At 60.2% G+C, this 21,421-nt stretch overlaps 1 protein-coding gene across 1 annotated transcript; it reads right to left on the bottom strand.

Moving 5' to 3' along the window:
• Nucleotides 1–1,992: 1,992 nt before the first annotated feature.
• RADIL (Rap associating with DIL domain) lies at nucleotides 1,993–16,206 on the bottom strand. Its single transcript, XM_035548877.1, has 14 exons — nucleotides 15,660–16,206; nucleotides 10,699–11,006; nucleotides 9,000–9,665; nucleotides 8,792–8,829; nucleotides 7,883–8,043; nucleotides 7,215–7,327; nucleotides 6,424–6,661; nucleotides 5,544–5,716; nucleotides 5,309–5,459; nucleotides 4,781–4,971; nucleotides 3,823–4,201; nucleotides 3,391–3,530; nucleotides 2,635–2,774; nucleotides 1,993–2,106 (listed from the first exon to the last, which is right to left on the bottom strand). Exons 1-14 carry the CDS (start codon nucleotides 16,189–16,191, stop codon nucleotides 2,001–2,003), a joined length of 3,336 nt encoding a protein of 1,111 aa, XP_035404770.1. The 5' UTR covers nucleotides 16,192–16,206; the 3' UTR covers nucleotides 1,993–2,000.
• Nucleotides 16,207–21,421: the final 5,215 nt, after the last annotated feature.

Below are 21,421 nucleotides of genomic sequence, written 5' to 3'. Positions count from 1 at the left end.
GTCCCATTGCTCCTCCCAGGAGAAGCAAGCTCTCATGCACAACAGTAAATAGCAGGGTTTATTTACGGTCTGTGTCAGTACCTGACTGCACTGTGAGCAACATCCAGCTCTGGGGCTGTTTCCAGCCTCCAGGTGTGCCCGGGGAGTCAGGCTCCATGGGGAGCTGAGGATTTCGCTCTGGTACTTCCAGAACTGGTCAGGGTGCAGCCCTGATGCTGTCTAGTGCAAATCAGGCGCCCCCTGCGCCCTCGCTCCTGGGCAGAGGGTGGTAAGGAGTGCCTGCAGCTTCCCCTGGGGCTCTAGGCAGCGCATTTCCTGCTCCACGGGCCTCAGGAGGGCTCCTGCCGAGCTCTGCAGAGGGTATCCAGGCCAGCCTACTTGATTCAAAGGCGAGTGAATTACCAGGAGCCCTGAGCCTTTGCTCGCCCGCCTGGTGCAGCTGAGTCAGTGGCCAAGTGGTGCGGTGTTCCCGGTGCCTGCTGGAGCCAGGCCGGGTGGCACGAGCACAGCCTAGCAGGGAAGCAAGGCACGAGTATCTCTGCGAAGGTGCTTCGTCCATCTCGCCCTAGAAAAGGCAGGCCAGGCTCTGTTCGACTCCGGCATGTGGAGGTTTTTTCCCTGCATGGATTATTTTGACATCTCTCTCCTGCAAAGTGCGAGGCTAAGCACAGAAACCGAACTCTAGCAGTGAAATATCTGAGGTTTAATTAAGGGCATCCGCTCTAAGCATCCCCTTTTTAGCATCACAATCCTCGGAGAGCCATTGTGAGATGCCACGTTAACATCTGACTTGCTGCCAGAGCCTAGACCACGCAGGTTTAAGTGCAGGGTGTGATGTAGGGCTTCATGGCAGGCTGTTTTAATAGGGTTCAGCTAAACTAGGTCTCGCTATCTGTCTATGTGTGGAAATCAGGTCGGGTTTATCCCGCTAATGTCGCTAAAAGCACGCACAGGACTTGGCGGGCAGGAGGCTGCGTGTGCAGGGGACCGGGCAGCCGCACGGTGGAGCTGCCAGCTCGGCTCTGCTGAGGCCGCGTTTGCAGAACTGCTGCTGGGACTTGGAGGGGATCCCGACCTCCCGAGGGGATCCTGACCTCCCGAGGGGAGCCCGACCTCCCAAAGGGAGCCCGTCGGCCTGGCCGCAGCACGCACTTCTGAGATGCTCTGAGCTGGGTAGGAAACGGTGGCAGAGCCGGGCAGTAAATCTGCTGCGTGGGGCAGGATGAGAGCACCCTGTTCTCAACGGGCCTGCCCCCGGGACTCGGGGAACTGCTGGTGGTGTCAGCCCTTTGCTGAAACTGCATCCCATCCCTCTGCAGGGCTGGGGGCAGCGTGACTGTAGCCCAGCAGCAAAAGGCACCTGGCTTCGGGCACGGCCCCGGGGACTCCCAGCAAGGCATCCTGCTTGGGATCCCGCTCCTGCTTGTTGTGCTGCGTTTACCACCCCAGAGCTGGGTGCCTGCCCTGGCTCTGCCCATTTTCCAGCCTGACCTGCTGCTGTCGCAGTGAAACCCAGGCCTGGCTACGTAACCTTTAAATCCCAGAGCTGTTTCAAGCCTGCCCTTCCACTGTGAAAGAGTAACAGGAGAACTGAAATGCGTTCCTGAATGTTTGTGCCAGAGTGAGGAGAACCATGCAGGGCTGTCAGCCTGGAGGAACAGAGGAGCCTGCTTCCAGCCTCCGTGGGGCGAGCACCCCTTCCTGCTCTCTTCCAGGGGGATGGAGGAGCAGGAAAGCTCCTGAGAAGGATGACACAGGCTGTAAGGTGAGATTTGGACGATGGATCAGGAATGGTGCTCCCAGCTGGTGCAGTGGGGAGAAGCGTGCAGCACCTTCGTGTGTCCTTCCATCCACTGCAGCGCAGGGCAAGGTGTTGAAAAGCAAATCGAGGACAGTTGTGGAGTCCTAGTCCTCCCTCGTGCACTCCGGGCTCCACAAGGTCAGCCTTAGCTCGCGGGTGCAGCTCCAGTTGCTGCAGAGAGCCCCTTGTACCACCAGAACTAAGAGGAAGAGGAGCTGGAGATGATTTTCTTTGCTATTTCCATGTCTGACTTGGCGACCAGAAACCGCAGCTTCTTCCCTCCGGAGCGGATGAGGTCCACTGCACTGCAGAGAGCGGCAAGGAGGAGAGGTGAACGCTGGTTCCCTGGGGGCCCAGCCACAGGCCGACAGCCCCCAGAGCCTGCGGGTTCACGGGCTGTGTGCTGAACCAGCAGGGCTCCATCCCCTTCGTCCACCTCGATGACAGCAGCAGCCACACCGGGCGGCTCTTCTCCCCGTGCCAAACACCCCCAGCTTCTGCTCTGTGCCTGCTCGGTGTTACAAGCAGGGCCTGTTTCCCTCCTGCAGTTCGCTTTACGGAGAGCCTGGCCTTCACGCAAGCACTGCCAGGACAAGGAAAAATGATCCCAGAGCAGCTCTGCCCCGAGGCACTAACAGCAAGGTGGGTGCGAGCTGCCTACCCTGCAGCCTGGGAAAGGATGCCCAGGGTGGGCTGCAGCTGGAGCAGCTGAGGATTGCCGAGACCCACCTCTGGGGTCGGCTTTATTTCCAGAACATGCCCCAGGCATTTTCTGCCTGCTCCCTCTCCCAAACTTCCCCCTATTTCGCCACGTCCTGCGCAGGTAACCTCACCTCTGGTAGTCCGCCCCGATGAGGCTGGTGCCGTTGACAGCCAGGATGCGGTCCCCGATGGAGAGCCTGCCGTCGGCAGCCGCGGGGCTGTCCTCGATCAGGGTGCGGATGTAGATGCCGGGAGAGGTGAGAGGCGTGTGCTGTTGGGGGGGAAAGGCAGCGAGCGTCTGGCTGGGCGATCTTTTCTGGCTCAATTAGCGTGAAGCATCGTTAACCTGGAGCTGGGCTGGGAGCCGTTCTCTCCCGGCTATCCCAGGGCTCGGTGACGCCCTGTTTCCTACTGACTAACAAACACACGGCCGTGAAAGGCCACCTTAGTAAGATGCTCCGCTGCGCTAAGCCAGATTGTGTGCCAGAGGGGGGGGGAGCAGCAAGCACAGTGGCTGACGGAGCGCTGCTTGGCACCCCGTGAGCCCCTGGACCCCGCCGGCATAGGCAGGGCGGGTCCCCCCCGTGCTTGCTTCGCCACGCACCGAAGGGCATAGGAAAAACCTCGCCTGAGTCATTTTCCTTCCACAGCAGCACTGAGCTGTTCACTCTCGCCAGCTGCAGAACAGCCGTGACGGACCTGGCACGCAGCAACGCAGCAGCGGGGATCCACTGGAGGTTGCTCCGTGCCTCATTTTCCCCGATAAAAGCTCCTTGGCTCCGTGCAAAGCCGTCACCTTCCTCGAGGTGTGAACCATTCCCTCCCACGTGTCCCAGGGCGGCTCTCTGCAGAGCTGTGGCACCGTCCTGCGGCCGGCAGGAACTCACCAAGCCGTCGATCAGCCCCATCCCCAGCCCCAGGGGCCCTCTCTCCAGCTCCACCACGAAGACGTAGCAGAAGTCATCGGTGGCAGAGCTGCGGCTGGAGGATTCCGGCGTGGGGTAGTCGTAGGGGGTCGGCGAGCAGCCTGGCAGCGGGGACACCGGGTTATTATCACTCTGCCATCCCCCAGACTCAGCCTTACAACTTCCCCCCCCCCCCCCCCAAAACCCCATCAAAGCCGACCTGGGGTAGCCCCAGGGCTGGCTCCCTGCTGGGGCAGGTGCAGGCCGAGATGCTCAATGTGCTCCCCTGCCCTGACCAAGCACCAAAAATCCCCCTAAAAACCGTGTGTGTGCAGGAAAAGGGCAGCAAAGGTGGCCTCATGGGCTCTGTCCCCCTTCCTGCACCCCCCCAAGGGCAGCACCAGCCTTTGGTACCTTCAGGGGTGCTGCCTTTGGTGCCGTTCATCCCGTTCCTCCGCGGGTCCTGCAGAGTCTTGCCAGTGCCCTGTGGGGACTCCGGGCTGGCGGAGTCGAAGTTCAGAGGGGTGGTGGGGGGCGTCAGCAGGCAGGAGGGGGCCGGGGGGGGCGGGCCCCTGCCCAGCTGCAGCTGCTGGAGCTTCTCCTGGAGCTGCGGCTCGCCGGCGGGGTGCTGCCGGGGGCAGCCGTTGGCAGCTAGGGCGGGCAGGGGGCTCCCATCCGGCTCGGTGCAGCCCCCTGGGGAGCAGCAGCCCCCCGGGGTGACCGTGCTGCTCCCCGGGGCTGCCACCAGGCTCGTGTTCTCCTCCAGGACTTCTGGTGTTGCGCGTGGCTCTTTCTTTAAAAGGAGAAAAAAAATACCCAAAACACACTCTATGGGATCATGGGCGGGTGGGTGCTGTACCCCCGCCATCCCCTGGGCTTTGTGCGCATCGCGGCTGTCGGCCCCGTCCGAAACCTCAGCGATTTGGCTGCTGCTGGTGCCTGCCCTGGCTTCTCACAACTCTCACCCTGCAGCTTTGTGGCCACAACTTACCCTTAGCGGGTTTTTTTTTTGTGAAAGGCTGCGTGCCTACGTGGGGACAGACGGGGTCACGTCTGGGGAGAAGGGGAGCGCTGCCTGCAAATACCCCCGTCCTCCACTCTCCCTGCTAATGAGACCACTGGAAGGAGCCTGTCCTCTGCTGTCCTGTCCTCTGCTGTCCCCTCCCCGCACCCCGCAGGGGGGGATTAGCAGCACTAATCCTCCCAGCAGCTCTGCACGCTGAGCTCCCACCACCAGGGCATCGCCTCCCTCCCCAGCAGCTCTGGGATGCAGGCTGAGAGTTCAGGTCCGGGCTCAGAGGGGGCTCAGCACCCCTCCACCCACCCCCCCCCTGAAAACAGCCCCTCCATGGGGTGTGGGGGCCAAGGCTACCTTTGGGGGTGCTGCGCCTGGCCCTTCCCCGCCCTGGGGGCTCTTGCTCTGCAGGCTCCAGAGGAAGTGGCGGATGTAGAGGAGGTGCCGGTAGATGTTATCGTCCAGCGTCTCCACCTCCAGGTCCACCTTGAAGCCCCCGCTGGGCAGGACGATGGGCGGGTGGTTGTCGAAGGACTCCAGCATCCCCTCTGAAAGGCAGCAGGAGGGAGGCGAGCATCGGCAGGCTGCTCCTGCTCGCCCCGTTGGGTCTCCCCAGCCAGGATTGGGGCCGTGGGGCAGCAGCAGCGTCCCTCGTTTGGGAGCGCAGAAGTGGCCCCACACCCCTCTAAGTGCACTCAGCATCCTTTGTCATACCCCAGCGTCACGGGACCGAGGTTATTCCTGATCACTGCTGCTACCTGCAGGAGCCCCAGGGAGGGGAAGGGCACCTCCTGCTCGGTTTGTTAGTAAAAACCTCGCAGGGATCCTGCGGGCACCAGGACCCCGGTGACCGCAGCAGCACCGAGCACAAAACCAGGGGCTCACCGTGCTGGAAGGCGGTCGTGCTGTCCTCCTCGCCGGGCTGCCACGCCGCGACGAAGCCCACGTCCATCACCGCCTGGCACTGGCTCAGCACCCAGTGGAGCTGCGCGGGGCTCAGCGCCGGGAACTCGGCTCGCAGGGCCGGCCAGCTCATCTGGGCGAGGAGACAGCACACGGGGCAAGTGGCATCGCATCGCCCCGTGCCCAACCCATCGCGGTCAGAGCCCCCCTCACCCACCTGCAGCAGCTGGGAGCCGGGCATGGCCAGCAGGTTGGCCACGCTGGCCAGCTTGGCGAAGAACTGCTGGGCCAGCTGCTCGAAGCCGGCGCCGCGCAGCCACTCGAGGAGCAGCCGCACGCTGGCTCGCAGCTTCACCCCCTGCGACCAGTGGAAGCAGCCAAGAGAGGAGCCTGCGAGGCAGAGCAGTGCCCCGTCAGCGTGGTTTTGGGGGAACAGACCCCCCCCCTCCTTCAGCCGGAGCCCCCAGCCCCTTGCCGAGGGGCAAAACTCGATTAATGCGCCCAATTAACGCCCCCAGGTTGACGTCCCCCGTGTCCCATGGCTATGACTCACGGTGGCACTAATAGGGTTGGGGCAAGGAGCCAGCTCTGCCATCCGGCAGCGCTGCTGCGATAATTAGGGCTAACGAGCACCGTCTTGCTCCTCAATTACAAAGCAGGCTGCGGTGGTTCTTTAGTAAGCAGCCCTCCGTGGAGCAAACTGCTTCCAGCCACCTCTGTCCGGACTCAAAAGGGACGAGACTAGGGTTAAACCCCTCCTGGGAATGGGGAGCTGGGGGGGGCAGCTGTGTGTGTGCAAGGGGGACAGGGAGCTTTGCCTGGGGACAGCTCAGCGTGAGCCTGGTAGTGGATGGGCACCGCAAAAGCCAACCCCATGTGAGAAATGACTTAAGGGGGATGCTGAGGATGGAGAGCCTGAGGAAGCAAAGGCGCAGGTGCTCAGCTGCTGGATTTGTGCTTGGTGTCCCCATAACCACGCTGGAACCTGCCCATCTCCAGCCCCCTCTCTCCTGGACCTCCCCCAGGAGGAACTGGGATGGACTGGGGTGAAGGCTGGGTGAGGGAGGACTGGGAGGAGGAGGAGGAGGAGGACTGACCCTTGTCCAGGAGCTGGTTGAAGAGCAGCGTGTTGGAGAAGAAGAAGAGGTAGGCGAACATCTGGGAGGTGATCTCGGGGTGCACTTCGTACTGGCGGAGCAGGTCCAGCACAGCCTGGTAGGTCAGCACCACCCTGCGCAGCTCCTCGGGCAGCGGCGGGGACGCCCGCCAGCCCTCCCGGCCCTCGTTCTGGAAGGGGTTGCACTCCAGCAGGGCCGGCAGCGACACGTACAGACACTGCACGGGAGGCAGAAGGAGCTGAGAGCTGACAGCAGGACCACGCTCCTTTGTTTCCTTGTTTGTTTTAGCAGGAGCCCGGCCGGGCGAGCAGCATCCAACACCCGTCTGTGCTGGGGCTGAGAGCGAGGCGAGGACGGAGCAGCGCAGGAGCATCCCCTGGGTCCCCGCGGGCCGTGTCCCGCACACAGCCGCCTTTCTCCTGCCTCACACTGCCCGCTCTGTTCCCTGCTCCCCTGCGGTGCCGCCCGGTCCAACGGTGACAGCCCAGGGGCCCCTTTCCCTCCTGCCCTGAATCGCACCATTATGCCGGGGCTGGCCGCCGCGCCGGGCAGCGGCCGGAGCCAAGCGAGCTCTCCCCAAACACCTCCTCCCCAGCAGGGAAACAAGCCGCGGTAATTCCACACTTTTCCTGGGCTGCAACCAAAAATCGGGGCACTGCAGCCCGAAGGAAAGCACCTCGGTGCTACACGAGCCTAAAGGCTCCTGCGAGCACTGCTGCGGATGCTCACGATGGCCGCGGGGAGCTGCTGCCCTCCTGGGGGGTGCCTACCTTGGAGATGTAGTAGACGCACTGCTGGAAGGTGTACATGATCACCTCCTCCAGCACCGTCATCGCCTCCTCGCTGGCTGTGATGGTCGAGGAGAACAGAGACTCCTTGGAGCCTGGGGGACGGAGGGGAAAATGTGGGAGCAAAGGGGAAAATTTGGAAACAAAGCTGGCTGGGCTGTCTATGGAGCTGGTCCCCGGCACGAGATCACCGCCGCCAGCTCCAAGCGGGTGCAGAAACACCCAGCTCCCCTTGCAGGGGCATCCCAACCCCAGGGCTGCCTGATGCTTGCACACCTGAAATTGTTCTGGCAGCTATTTTGAGGGTGGAAATCAAGATGCTGCCCTCTTCCTGGCTCGCTTTGGGGCTGTTTCTTTCCATCGGCTCAGCCCTTCCCTGATCAGCAGAACCCGGAGAACCAAGCAGCTGAGCAGGGCAGCCCCCCCATTCACAGCTCCCCGAATTCCCCCAGCGTGGGGGTTATTCATGCTCCTGGGCACGGTGCAAGGATGCAGATCACCCTCGTGTGCTTGCGGGTGAGGCTTGCAGGAGGCTAAAGGAGCCTCATGGAGCACCAAGAGCTGCTTACAGCCAGGGGTCAGAGGGATAAAGTCGCTCCCAGCCGGCGGAAGCGGCTATGTGGGGTGAGCAGCAGCCCCGAGCCCCCCACCTTTGACGTCCAGCTCCTCCTCCATGCTCTGGATGTAGGTGGGCGACTTCTGCTGGACGAAGTAGAGGACCTCGATGGCGTTGGACATCCAGAAGAGGATGTGCTGCAGGTCCGGCAGCAGGTCTGCGATGCCCAAGCGGGACAGGGCGGCGGGGTCCTGGCTGGGGGGAGACAACGGGCGTTACAGCTGCTGCCCCCCAGCTCGTGGCTGGGGGCTTCTTGGGGTGAAAGCAGCCAAAAAAGCAGCCCTCGGGATGAGCCTGGAGACCTCGCTGAGCCCAGCACCCTGCTTAGGAAAACCCTTTGCACACACCAATCTGGTGGCTCTGTGGGATGGCAAAGGTGTTTTTTGGGGCACCCCTGGTGTTTTTGGGGCACCCCCCCCAACATTGGCCCAGCTCAACTGCAGGAAGCGCCCGTGGCTGAGGAAGGTTCTCTTTCCCCGAGAAATATGCGCTGCGCCTGCCAGCTCTGGACGGTTAAACCCGGCCTGCCCATGCTGGGCCGTTCAAAAATAAAACAAATAAAAAGCATCTGGGAAGTTTCTCAACGGCTGAACCACTTTTTCCTGCTATAGTAAAGGCCATCCCAGCTGTGTCCCCAGGGAATTTGGGTCCCGTTTGGGTGAGGTCCTGAGCGGGAGAAGTCCCAGGGCTGCTGTGGGTCCTGTCCCCCCCCCCCCCCCCCCAAGCTTTCCCAGCCCCACATTCCCAAGCAGGGGCTTTGCAGGCACCGTGGCAAAAGGACCAGAGAGCCAAATATGTGGGATCTAGCAAGAAAACGCAGTGTGCAGCAGTGCTGGCAGGCTGGGCGGGCACCGGGGTGGTTACACCCGGCTGCGGAGGGAGAACTGGGCTGAATTCCCCCTGTTTTGGGGCAGAGCCAGGAGGGGAGGTGGGTGGCACTTACTGCTGGGACTGCTTCTCAGCCAGCTCCCGCGTCCGCTCCTGGGCAGGGAGAGAAGGAGAAAGCACGAGTGATGACCTGGGGATGGGGTCGGCGGGGGGAGCATCCCCCTGACCGCGTCAGGGGCATCGGCCGCACGTGGGGACCAGGGTGGGGAAGCCCAGGGGGGGTTCCCCACTGCCCCCACCCCTCCACCCCCCTGGCGACTGACCCACACCGTCCTCTGGATCATTTTGGCCGCTTTGAGCAGCAGCTGCCCGAAGTCTCCGGGCTCGAAGCTGGAGGCCGAGTGCTGGATGCAGAGGCAGATCAGGAAGGCGGGGGTCAGCTTGTGGTCGTCCCCCCCCGGCTCAATCAGGGTCACGATGCGCCGCAGCAGCACGTCCTCGGCCGCCGGCTCGAACTCCAGCAGCAGCTTTCTGCGGGGAGCCCTGGGGCCGCCGGTGGGCGAAGGGCCCCGTTTTTTGGAAGGAGCCCCCGAAAAACCCCGTTCCTTCAGCAGGCTGCCGCACGCCCCGCAGATGGGGGGGCCCTCGGGGTGCAGCGCCCGCAGCCGCAGCAGGGTCTGCGCCGGCAGAGGCTGAGCCTTCATGGGGTCCTTGTAGAGGAGCAGGTAGTAGAGGCCGAGGGACAGCAGGTCCCCGTGCCGCAGCACGGCCGTCCGGGCCACCTGGCAGAAGTTGATGGAGACGCCGGCGCCGGCGCTGGGCTCCAGCACCAGCTGCTCCTCGGAGCGGTGCCGGGATGCTCGGAGCTTCCTGATGGTGCAGTGCAGGGGCAGGATGTCCGGGGCCGACAGGCTGATGCTGGGCTTGCTCGCCTGCGTCCTCTGGCCCACCGTGTGCTGCTCGCGGTTCAGCAGGTACACCAGGCTGTCCTGCCGAGCGGGGACACGCGGCGTGAGCGGGGGGGCTGTGCACGGTGTGCTGCAACCCCCCGGCTGCCCGCACCTCGCGGCAGCAGAACCACTTTTCTCTTTATTTTCCTTGCCCCATGAGAAGCGTGGGTGGTGCAGCCAGGACGTGCACGCACCCCTTAACTCCTGCACCCCGACGTGCATTTCTTTGGCAGCACCAAAGACAAACGAGCGCTCAGCACTGAGCCCAGCGAGCGGGGCTGCTTTGGGCACGCTGCTACGTGGGTGCAGGAGCTTGGCGCATGCGATAAATGGGGCAGCTCTGGGGCTGTTCAGGGCAGGAGGAGCCCTCCATCCACATCCCACCTGCGTGCCCCTGGGGCAGCTGCGCCCTCCCAGCCCCTGCCCTGCCCGCGGCAGCGCACAGAACCACCGCGTGCCTCAGTTTCCCCGGGTGTTTAATGGGCTTGCAGCAGACAGAAGAGAGCTGCAGCGCCGAGGCAGAGCTGGAAATCTCAGACTAGCCAGATATTCAGCCCGGACAAAGTAGCCATTAACCAAAAGAGTTGCCCCAGTCCTTTCCAGTTCTCCCAGCGCCTCCCGGGCTGGGGAGCAGAGGCACCCAGACGTGCTGTCTCATCGCTGCCTCTCATTACGTTTGCCAGTAACGAGGCAGCCAGACGGGGCCGGGGCAGCTCCCAGCCCTCGTCCTGCAGAACTGGGTCTGCCTCACGCCGGGGCAGGGATGCAGCTTCAGGGCTTTCCCCATGCCTCCACAGCCAGATCCCCCCAAAAAATCTCAACCCATCTGCGTGCTTTGAGGTGTGCAGGACAGATCGCACACCCCAGACTTACACAGCTCATTTCCTTACGGCTGCCCTTTCCACCCACCCCATAACCCACCCCCCCCCCCAGCAGCTCCAGCCGTGCAAGCAGCTCCCCATCCCCGCAGATTTAGGAGCGTGGATGGGCGCCATAAAAGCAAAGGGGGGGCGGGGGGGGGGGAAGAAAAAAATGCCGGGGCGGTGAGCGGGAAGGCTTGCGCGGTGCTTACATGCTGCTGGCTGTAGCCCTGCAGGAGCAGGAGGTGCGGGGACTGGTAGAGGGAGTACCGCATGCTGCTCCCGCTCCGCTCCTCCGCCGCGGGCCCCCGCGGGCTGGCCGGACCCCGCAGGCTGTCGGGCAAGGTGGAGCAGTGCCTGCGGAGCTGCTCCTCGTCCCGCGACGCCGGGCGGCCCAGGCTGCTCTCGCTGAGGCTGCGTCGCAGGGCCGGGGGGGTGCTGAGCCGCTTAGCCCCCGCCAGCACCCGCATGGCCCCCCTGGCCCGGTGCCGCTGCAGTTTCCGCGCTTGGGCGTTGATGCCTGCGGGAGGAGAAGCCCTAACGCTGTCCCAGCAGCATCCCGGGTGCCGCAGCACGGTGCCGGAGGGATGCGGTGGAACTGCTGGGAGCCCTGGGGAGCGCAGCTGGAGGGCGACCCCCCCCCCCCGCCCCCCCCCTCCCCAGGGCTGGCGTCCCCCTGCCCACCCTGTGTCCAACCCCAACTGCAGGGCGCCAGTGTGGGGAGTTTTGTGCCCCCCCGCCCCCCCCCTTCCCTCCCCATCACCAAAAAGAGGGACCCCAGCCCATCCCAAAACCCCTGCTGACCTTGGGGCAGCCAGGGAGGGGTTCAGCATCCCTCATGCTGCCAGGGTTGGAGGGGGGGGGGGGGGGGGAAGACTGTGCTAAAAGGGAATCTCTAAAATCTCAATCTTCTTTTTTTAAAAAAAAAAAAAAAGAGGGGAAAAAAAATAGAGCCTGGATGCTGCCTTCTGGCTTGTAGCAGTCACTGGGCAGCAGAGAGTGGGGGCTGCAGGGAGCCCCCCCAGGCAGGCAGGGAGCTGCAGCGGAGCCTGCCCGCTCGCCTGCCGCAGGAGCGAGCTGTAATTAACTTCTCCCAGGCATCAATTCGGGCAGCGCTGTCTGCAGGACGAATGAATAAGCCAGGCCTGGCCCAGCCACCGAAGCAGCGGCGTCCCCAGCGTGGGGGCTCCCTTGGGACCCCCACCCCCACCCCCCAGGCTGCCAGCTGGGCTCCAGCAGCAATAAGAAGAAGTTGTGGGGTCGGCGGCCGGCTCGTACCTCTGGTGGGCAGCCTCCCGGGAGCAGGGCGCTGGCATTCGGGGCTGGCCGAGGAGGAGGATGAAGAGGGAAAAGCCTGAAGGCTCTGCCTGCGGGAGCTGTGCTGCGGCAGCGTCGGTGCAGCACCGAGCCAGAGCCCTGCCTGCAGCTCCGCTGCTCCGGCCATGCACAGAGAGGCGGCTTTTGGGGACGGACGGTGGGATTTGGGGACAGACAGAGGGATTTGGGGACGGCCGAGTGGATAGCCGGGCTCCTGGGGCTGCTTAAAGGGACGCTGACAAGGTTCGGCCCCCAAAAAAACCATCATCTGCCTTATTTGGTGAGGAACGGGCTGCCGGTACCGAAATACATTTTTTTGTTTGTTTGTTTTAAGTCGAGCGCTCCTTTGCTGGGAAAATGATGGGGATGGGGAAAGGGGGGTGGGAGAGGGAGAAAATAGCCCCTGCTGCTTACATGCCTTGGGATTCGGGCAGGGTCCCATCCTGCGTTATGGGTCCCATCACCCCTTATGGGTCCCATCCTGCGTTATGGGTCCCATCACCCATTACGGGGCCGCAGCAGCGCCTCTGCCCCACCTGCACCCCCCAGATGTGAAATTTGGGGGTGCAACAAGCGTGCCCGGGTTCCAGCAGAGCCAAGGCGCTGAGGACACCCGTTGTCATCCCCAGGGGTCTGCAGGAGGCCATGGCTCACCCCACAGCCTCTGCCCGAGCCCAAGAGGGGCCGGATCCTGCCGGGCAGCACCAACTCCGGCTCCTTGCACCAGGAGGCACCGGGAGCTGCGGGGCCTGGGGTCCCCCCGCCCACAGGGGCACGCCATCGCCGCTCCCTTATCTGGGGGGAAGGAAGCTTCTGTATTTACTTTGTGTAGGAAAACCACGGAGGAAAAAGCTGCTTTTGCAGTGCCGGCAGAGCCCCCGGCACCGGCTCCCCGCTAACCCCGGAGCTGCACTGGAAAGATAAACACGTCTCTTTTCCTGAGCGTAACAAACTCCGTCTACAAACCAGGTTATTTGGTTTTATTTTCGGTCCTCTAGTGCTGTTTTCTCCTCGCCAGCATTTGCAGGTGATCCCGCCCAAAAAGTCGTGGAAGCGTCGCCAAGCTGCTGCCTCCAAACCCCTCCTGCATCCTGGGGGAAAACCTGCGGGTTTTGGTGCTCGAGAGCCTGGCTGGGACCTGCCTCTTTTTCAGCCTGGGAAAGAGGGGTCCCTGTTCCTGGCTACGTAAATCAGTCAATAAATAAATAACTTTGCGGGACCCAGGCATGATTTGTTCCCGGGGAAGCCCCCACGAGCTCGGGACACGGAGCAAAACGGGGGCAGTTTTGGTGAAGCTGAGCGCTGCACCCCGGTTTGTGGGTGCTCCCCCAAGCACCCCACGTACTCCCTATTTGCTGCCTCGTTGCTCCCCAAAAGTTGAGGGGCCGGGGATCTCGGGAGGGGGAGGCCGTCAGCCTCGTTTAGCACAGAGGTGCTCCACCTGCACTGCTAATTAGTGGCGTGAGGAGCGAGCACCTTCCTCCCCACCGGGAAGCAGCTAATAAACCAATTAGGATAATGGATAACTGAGCAGATAAAACTCTTAAGCCAGGTGCTGACAGGTCACAGATGGGTGCAGGGCCTTTCCCCAGGCCCCTGGCTCAGCAGCAGGGCAGGCCGCAATGCGCCATCCCTCCGTGACATCAACAGTGTCCTGCGTGGGGAAGGGCTCTCTGGGTATTTCCCTGGGGGTCTCGCTTTGCAGCACCCCTGTGCTTTTCTCCTAGGCCACCCCAAGCCCAAACCCCCCCCCCTTATTTTTGCACAGAAGCTGCGTTTTCCACCCCAGCGCCCTGCTGCCCTAGGCAGGCAGCTGGCGCTCAGCTTGTGGCAAGGGGACCTTGAGGCTGGTGGGGGTGACCCTGGTGGGTGGCACTCATGGTCCCCAATCACAGCAGGACTTTTATTTCTTTTTGAGGCACTGCTGGAAGCAGATGGTTTGTTCCCCCTTACCCCAGCAGCCCATGGATGGGGTGGAGAAGTGTCCCTGTGTAATGTCCCTTGGGGCAGTGCCACCAGCGTGGGATGGGAGTGGCGGCAGAGCCCCAGTGATGCTGAAAGAAATGGCTGCAGCAGTGGGATTTTAACAGGTAAGTCCGTACAGCAACTGCCTGCATAACTGTGGGCGTTAGGTGGTTGGTTTGTTTTTTGGTAGGGTTTTTTTTTTTTTTTTCAGCTGTGGAAAATGCCTCGGGGTTTGAAACCCACCACCCTGCCGAGACAAAAGATGTATTTCTGTACACCAGAAATATAACCTCGTATTCCCAGATGCAGGGCATGTAATGAGGTTGGGCACCACTCCTCCATGCATGGGGAGCCTGGGCAGCACAGAGCCTCTTCCGTGGCCGAGCAGGGGCCACAACCCCCCTATGGTGCCCAGCTCGAGGTGTGAGCGCTGCTGTCCCATGTCCCAGCTGGGGAACTGGACACCAAGGCTTGGTGGCACCTCGGGCTCAGTCAGGGACCCTCTGAAGAGCTGCAGCACAGCTCTCCCACCACTTGCAGCTACATCTGACTGTAGCTCTTGCACTTAGATCTTGCCCTCTTTTTCTATTTAAAAAACTTCTTTCTTTTTTTTTTTTTTTGTCACCGCTTTTCTGAAGCACTTAACATCTCCAACCCCAGCTGGAGAAGAGAAGCGCATCCACCTCTGCAGCTTGATCCTTAGGCCCCCAAGGTGAGTGGCAGCTGCCCCTTTCTCTCTGTGCGTCATGCAAGCCAGGAGCAGTTCTCCAGCATCCCTTCCCTGCCCCAGGTGGACGCAGTGAGTGATGGAGGGGTGAGGAGGGGGGCTCTGGCCAGCGGGCACGTGCATTACAATGAAGGCTGGGGGCTGCTATTCCTTCCTCCCCATCATATGTACCTTCTCAATGGGGCATGAGGGAACCTGGACTGAAAAGCAAGTGAGTTACAGCAACGGGGCCCCAGCAGGGTCTGCATTCAGCCTGCCCAGGCTCGTGGTTCGGCTGTCCTGCTTGCTTTTAAAAGGGGGAGTTAAAATGTATTGGGACTTGCTTGAGGACTGCCAAAAAATGTGAAAGACGATCCTTAAAGCTGCCCCTGTCCGTGCAGGGGAAGCTGGTTCCTGCTGCATGGGGGAACTGGGTTTCTTTAAATCCGAGGGGAGCCCAGGAGCCGAGCTCTCTCCCTAAATTTGCTGCTGGCGGTTTCCTTCACGCTGTGTGCGTGGGCTCCTTACAGCAGATGGAAAAGGAGCCCTGGGGGGGGTGGGACAAACCAGGCTCTTCTCCCATCTGCAGGTGGGGAGAGGTTCGGTTCCCCCTTCCCAAGCACCAGGGGTAATCCTGCAGCATCGCTCGATTCCTACAGGCGTGAGGAACTGCTCGTGTCCATCCCTGTGGCATCCTGCCCGGCAAAGCCACCTGGCCAGCATCTCCTGAGCCTGACCAGAGCCCGTTGCCTCCAGGTCAGGCCCATGGAGGGCCCCATGCAATTAAAAACCTGATGTAAACCTTCCCATCCTCATCCTCGTGGGCTTGTAGCTGAGGGCAGGGGGAGGAAAACTTGGTTCCTTTGTGCTCAGGCCACAGACAAACCTGTCAGTTTCTTGTGATAACTATCATGGTGAGGGGTGGCAGGGGAGATGAGGCATCTCTGGGGGGGGCTCTTCTGTCCTATATCACTCTCTCTTCATTATCTTCTCATTTAGCTTAATTCCTCCTACACCAGCAGGGGTGAATACTTCAGGTCGCAGGTCCCGAATTTCCCCGCAGACTGCCAAGTACCAATGCTACCGAGAGCACTGCAGCCAAAACACATCTCCTGCCCCACCCAGTGCCAGCACCACCCCCTGCACCTCAAAACCCCCTGGGAAGCCCCCGGTGCGCCCGCTGACCTGCCGTGGTGGTGTCCACATCCCTGGCCGCCATCTCCTCCACCTCCGCCCGCCTGCGCAGCTCCAGCCGCCGCGAGAAGCCCTCCCTGGGCTTCCAGAGGTCCTGGATGAGCAGCGGCTTCTCGTGGTCCCCGAGGACCCTGAGCCCCTCGGTGTGCCACCGCTTCTCGGGGCCCTCGAACCTGCCGATGACATCGCACAGCGCGTAGTGCCCGGCGCCCAGCTGGCTCAGCCCGTAGCGCTCCAGGGCCTCCTTCACCAGCTCCCGTGCGCCCGAGCTGCCCGTGGCCAACACGCTCTTGTAGTTGGTGCCCGCGCAGATGTTGCCCCCGAAAATCTTCAGGACGCCCGGGGCGGAGAGCTGGGTGGAGAGCTCGGCCGGGTCGTCCCCGCTGCCTGCGGGGGAAGCCGAGGTGGGGCTCCGGTCCTTGTAGCTCAGCGTGCGCTGCAGGACCTGGGACAGGAGGCGGCTCTGGCGCTTCAGCCGGTTCTTGGACGGCGGAGCCATGGTGGAGGAGGATCCGTAAAACATGGTGCGGGAGGCCGTCATGGGACGCGGCTGGGTGGGGATGGGAAAAAGGGGAAAAAGAAATCAGGGGTCTGGAAAAAGGGAGAAATTAGGTATCTGGAGGGCTGATGTGTGGCAGGTAGGAGTGAGCAGCCACCTCCTGTGCTGGAGCCCCCTTCGAGGTGGAAAAGGCCAGCAGGGAGCGAGGTCGATTTCCCCTATGCAGCCCAGAACACCAGCAACCAAGCTCAGCCAGGCTCCTCAGCATCCCCACGGTTACCGCAGGATGGCTTTGCCCCTGAAAAGTTAATTTCCATCATGCATATTAAAAAGTCCCTCTTGCTAAGCCAGGACGTGCTTATCTGCAGCGGGACTCAGCAGAGCCCAGCGGTTTTGTTGCAGCCAGGGCTCGGCAGAGCCCAGCCTGGTTAGGAGCCAACGCTTCAGGAGTCACTTTCTCTAACGAGTTTATGGAGCAATCCCATTTTTTTTCTTTTTTAGAGGTGAAACAGAAAGCTCAAGTGCAAATTGAATTAGTCTGAGGTCACTGCTAAATGCTTTCGCTTGCCGAGAGGCACCTGTGTGAAAATGGGCTTTAATTAGCCTTTCTAAAAACATCCGTACTCCAGCAAATCTTTTTGCCGCTGCTGGTTTGCAGAGGACGTTAAAGCACACGGCGACATTGCCAACCGCGGTGCCTGAAATGTGAATTTGTCGTCTGCTTCCACTGGAGGGGAAAGAAAAAAAAGCCCATGCACACCATAAAAACCCTCCACCTGAAAACAACAGCCGGTTCCCTGGAGCAAGCCCGCGGTGGAGCAGCCAGCTGGATTTTTTCTTGCTTGATGTCCCCGCCAACATCTGGGGCCAGCTCTGAAATCGCATCCTGGATGCAAAACCACCCGGTGCTTGCACGGCGCTGATAATGCAACATGCTGCATCCCAAACTGCTGCTGGGAGCGTTCCAGGAGGAATTTATGCCTCTCTGCCTCGGACAGGACAGGAATTTCCCTCACCTCCAGCCTGATAACGGGCTGCCCCGCTGGGAGGTGTTTGTGCCTGAGATGTGCACAGCTGCTGTCGGCTCCCATGCACGGGCAGGGATTTGATTCGGACCTCCAAAATGTGCCACTGATGCTGTGTTCAGCATGATTTGGCCACTCGTGGCCACGGAGGTGTGGGGTGCAGCTCTGCATCTGCAGCACAATCTTGCCCGAGCAGGATCTGGCCACGCACGAGCCCCAGCGCTGTCAGGCAGAGTGCTGCTGGCCCTGGACAGCCTCCAAGCCGCCATCTAATTCGGGAAGAGAAAGCATCCCTGCTGCTAATGAAAGAGGTCACCTTCTCACCCAGAAGCAGCCTTGCTGCTGTGCACGGATGATTTCTGCAGGGTGTAAACCTTTTGTGTTCCAGGGTCAGGGGTGCTTTGAATGCCATGGATGGGGAAACTGAGGCACTGGCAAGCGCCACAACCCCAGGATGAGCCGCTGTCACCCCTCTCCCACCCAGGGATATCCCAGTGCTGTGAGGACTGTGAAAACGCTCGGGTTTGTGCTTTTTACAGCCCTGTGTCTCTGAACGAGAGGTGCTGGAGCTCCAGAGAGGGGGAGGAGATGGTGGCCGTGTCCCTGGTACTCTGCTGCTGCCTGGGTCATGGAAGCTGGGGTGAGAACTCTACCTAGCAGGTAGGGCTGCGACATGATATTTATGCTTGCACCCTGCCCTCAGGGCTGAGTATTGGCCCCAACAGCCTCACTGGGACTTGCTGGGTTTGGGAAGGCTGCTCCTGCCCTCCCAGTGAGGAAACTGAGGCAGGGATGGGATTGAAGCTGCAGCTCCCCTTAACCCAGGAGCTGCTCCTGCCCAGGCTGTCCCTACACATGTGCCCATATGACACCTCCTGGGGTGGCCCTGACCTGGGGAGCAGGGCAGCGTGCCCTCACACACCCCAACCATTGCACTTGGGAGCCGCTTCCCCAGGCTGTTAGCACAGCTCGGGCAGAGGAAATGTACCCCGGCATCCCAACAAGGCCCTGCCATGAAAGATGCTAAAGCAAGAACTTTGTCATCAAACCACTGCTTTTCCCTGTGTATCCCAAGGGTCCTGTTTCATCCACGCCTCCTTTCCAGAGCCCCCACCCCAAGCAAAGCCCCCCCCCCCCCCCCCCCTTACCTTGCCATCCTTCTCACACCCTGCCTGTCCTTCCATCTGTCCCCCTCCTCAGCGTGGTCTTTCCCCCGGCGGGCATCGTCCTGTGGGCGTCCTGCGAGAGGAAGAGGAGGAGCGGTCCCGGGAGGAAAGGGAGAGAGAAAAAGAGGGAAAAGAGACATCATCGGAAAGAGGAGACGGGACCAGCACCAAGCCCACGACCCCCAGCTCCCCCTCCCATGCCCAGGTGGGGACAACAGGCTGGGGACCCCCGCAGTTCACGGGAGGACATCGCATCCTGCACCAGCTCCTTCCCCCAGCTGCTGGGATGGATGCTCACCAGGATTTATTCTTCCTGGATGCTTTGCTGAGCACCAAGCACCGTCCCCTCACCCTCCTTATCATGAATCTGCAGGAAGGGGACCAGGGGTAACAAAAACTGGACGGCAGAAGCAGCACCTGCCAAGGGCCTGTGCCGATTTCACAGGCGTTTCTTGGAAAGAGGCAGCAGGGCACGAGACAGGCTCTTCTCTGTGTGATTAAAGACCAAAGCACTGCCTAATTAACTCACCTAACGAAGGCCTGGGAGCGGGCTCAGCCCAGCCCCTGCAGCCAGCCCCACGTTGGGGCTATGGAAGGAACTTTCTGCCAGGCAGAGAGGTGCTGAGCCCCCCGCCGCCGCCTCTCGCGGCTGCTTCTGTGATTAATCGCTCCCGCTGCTTAAATATTTATGCCTGACGTCCAGTTCGGCTGCCAGACATTGATTCTCGTCGTGCTTTGCGCTGCTCAATTAACAAGCTTTCGGCTATCGTGTGTTTTCTCCTCCGTGAGAGCGTTTAGATGCTTTGATCGAGCCCCCTGCCCCCTTGATTTTATTGATAAGTGGACCGAAGGGGTGCTGTTCTCATCTCCTGCTGCAAGGCGCGCTCTGCAGCCCCTCCATCCCTCCCTGAGAGGTCTGGCATCTCCCCACTGAGAAGTAGGAGATGGTTTTGGCTGCCACAAGCCCAAATGCAGATCTGGTAGTGCCAGGACAGAACATACTTGTACCGTAAATGGCTGGTTTTGGTGTTTGTTGTTTGTTTATTTTCAGAGTAAAATTTCTATTAATCTGATTTTTTTTCATTTTTCCAGTACAGAAATCCAGATAGAGGCACACCCCCCCTAGCAGCTCCTGCTGGATGGGGGGGAGACAGGGAGCCCCTGCTCAGCCTCTCCCAGTATTGAAATGGTGAGTGCTCAATTCATTGCCCAGATTAGGGACAGAAAAACATGCAAAACTCCAGTTATTGGTTTTGGGCACAAAAAAGATTTCCATTTTCTGCCTGCCTTTAATTAGGGATGCTTTTCGTTTGCCCGTTTGCCCAGTTCGCAGCCCCTATTTGTCCAAACCATTAACACTGCGCTGCTCTGTGCGAGCCGCAGGCTTTTCCAGAAATCAGTTCCATCTCCTTCCCGATTAGCGATAAAGGCACTGAAACACCGAGGGCGTGCTACCAGCTAGCAGTGCCCAGCAGTGATAATCTCCCCTGATAACTGCCTTTGAAATGGATCAGGTTTATTTAATACGGGCTTTTTTGATGCTGTGTAATGCCAGCTCTAAATACTGGACTGATTTTTTTTTTTAGTACTGCAGAGTGCAGATTTCTGCAAGAATATCACATCACATAACTCAAACGCTTCACGAAAGTGTGGTACATCCAGAGAGTCACTTCTCTTGTCAGAGAATGAAATCGTTTCTACTCGCCAGGAGTTATTTTCCATGCGGCCACGTTGGGTGGCAGGAATTTCTTCCTGGTGCTCAAGTCTTTAATCAATCAAAGCCCAAGCTAGGTTTCTTCTCCTCCTCCTCCTCCTCGGGGGGATGATATCAAGCCAATCAACCTGTAGCTACCAGGTCATCTTACTGCCTCCTGGGAAGAGCAGCAGCACCATTAAAGCACTTTTTAATCTCCTGGAATTTCCCCAGGGCTCGTCCCGAGGCAGAGGCAGCTCCGCAAGGCTGTGCCTGCATGTGCACAGCGTGGATGGGCAGCGAGATTTCAGCTGTGACCATCCCAGAGCAGCAACCAGAAAAGCTATTTGCTCAGATCCCTATTTGAAAATTTTCCTTTTTTTTTTTTTTTTTTTTAACGGAAGCCGCTCGGATTCGCAGCCTTGGTATAATGGAAACGACCGCAGCTCGGATGCTGCCAGCGGAGGGAGAGGCCGCCCCGGCACTGCAATGTGGAACAAATTATAACTCGGAGAGCAAAGGAAATGAGAACACCCTGGCCTCAGCTGCGTTGGCGTGCGCTGCTCGGCTGCAAAACCTGCCCTCTGCAGATCCCTTCCCTACAGCCCCATCCCTCTGTAGCCCTCCCCGAAGCAACCTGTGCACCCGCTCCCCCAAAAAACTGGACCACATCTCTGCTCCGCTGCCCGGCCCTTTGTTGTGTGAGCTTTATCTGCCTAATGTGGGGACAGGCCGGGGGCTGATCGTGTCAGTGCCAGCCTCGCTGCTGTCTTTAGCCGGATCAGAGCGGGTAAACTCCTTATTGTGTTATTATTAGCAGCAGCAGCACCACGGTTGTGCCCTGGACCCCCGGCCCAGAGGCTGCTCCAACAGGATATCAAGGCAGACCTGGCTCTGCAAAGATTAACCAACAGTTTTTTTCCCCAAAGGCAGCAACGGTTTCACAAACAGATCATAATGAGTTGAGACCTAACTCTGCTAGGACAACAGGAGGCCTTTTAGCAGGGTTTATTTCTTTCTTGCCTTTTTTTTTTTTCCTAATCATTATTTTGCAGGTCTTTTGAGCTGCCAGCGTGCACCAGCTCTCCAGTCGAGCGCAAGTACAGATGCCAGCCCTCTGCCTGTGCAGCTCTATTCACACGCACGCACAAGAAACATTTTACAAAATACATTTGCTTTCTGCTGCCTCCTGAGCAGCCGAGCCTCGGTAGGCTGCCTAATTATGAGATCTTAGCAATAATTTATTTTTTTTTTCCCAGTGATAATTAACTGATCCTGGAGAGAGCCGAAAATAAGCACTTCCCAAGCAAGTAGCAAACTCCCCGGAGTTTTCCTCCGCTAAAGTTACAACTGAGCAAGAAACTGTTCCA

Source organism: Cygnus atratus, chromosome 15 (genome assembly GCF_013377495.2).
Source record: "Cygnus atratus isolate AKBS03 ecotype Queensland, Australia chromosome 15, CAtr_DNAZoo_HiC_assembly, whole genome shotgun sequence".
Taxonomy (NCBI): domain Eukaryota; kingdom Metazoa; phylum Chordata; class Aves; order Anseriformes; family Anatidae; genus Cygnus; species Cygnus atratus.
The sequence above is the reverse complement of the archived record's forward strand: the minus strand, read 5'-3'. Positions and strand labels throughout refer to the sequence as shown.

Bases quoted from the DNA above. Each gene is read 5' to 3' on its own strand.
- RADIL (XM_035548877.1), bottom strand. From the start codon at position 16,191: ATGTTTTACGGATCCTCCTCCACCATGGCTCCGCCGTCCAAGAACCGG. The intron at 8,830-8,999 runs GTCAGTCGCCAG...CTCCCTGCCCAG, and splicing joins TGATCCAGAGGACGGTGTGG to GAGCGGACGCGGGAGCTGGC. The intron at 7,328-7,882 runs GTGGGGGGCTCG...TCCGTCCCCCAG, and splicing joins GGAGGAGCTGGACGTCAAAG to GCTCCAAGGAGTCTCTGTTC.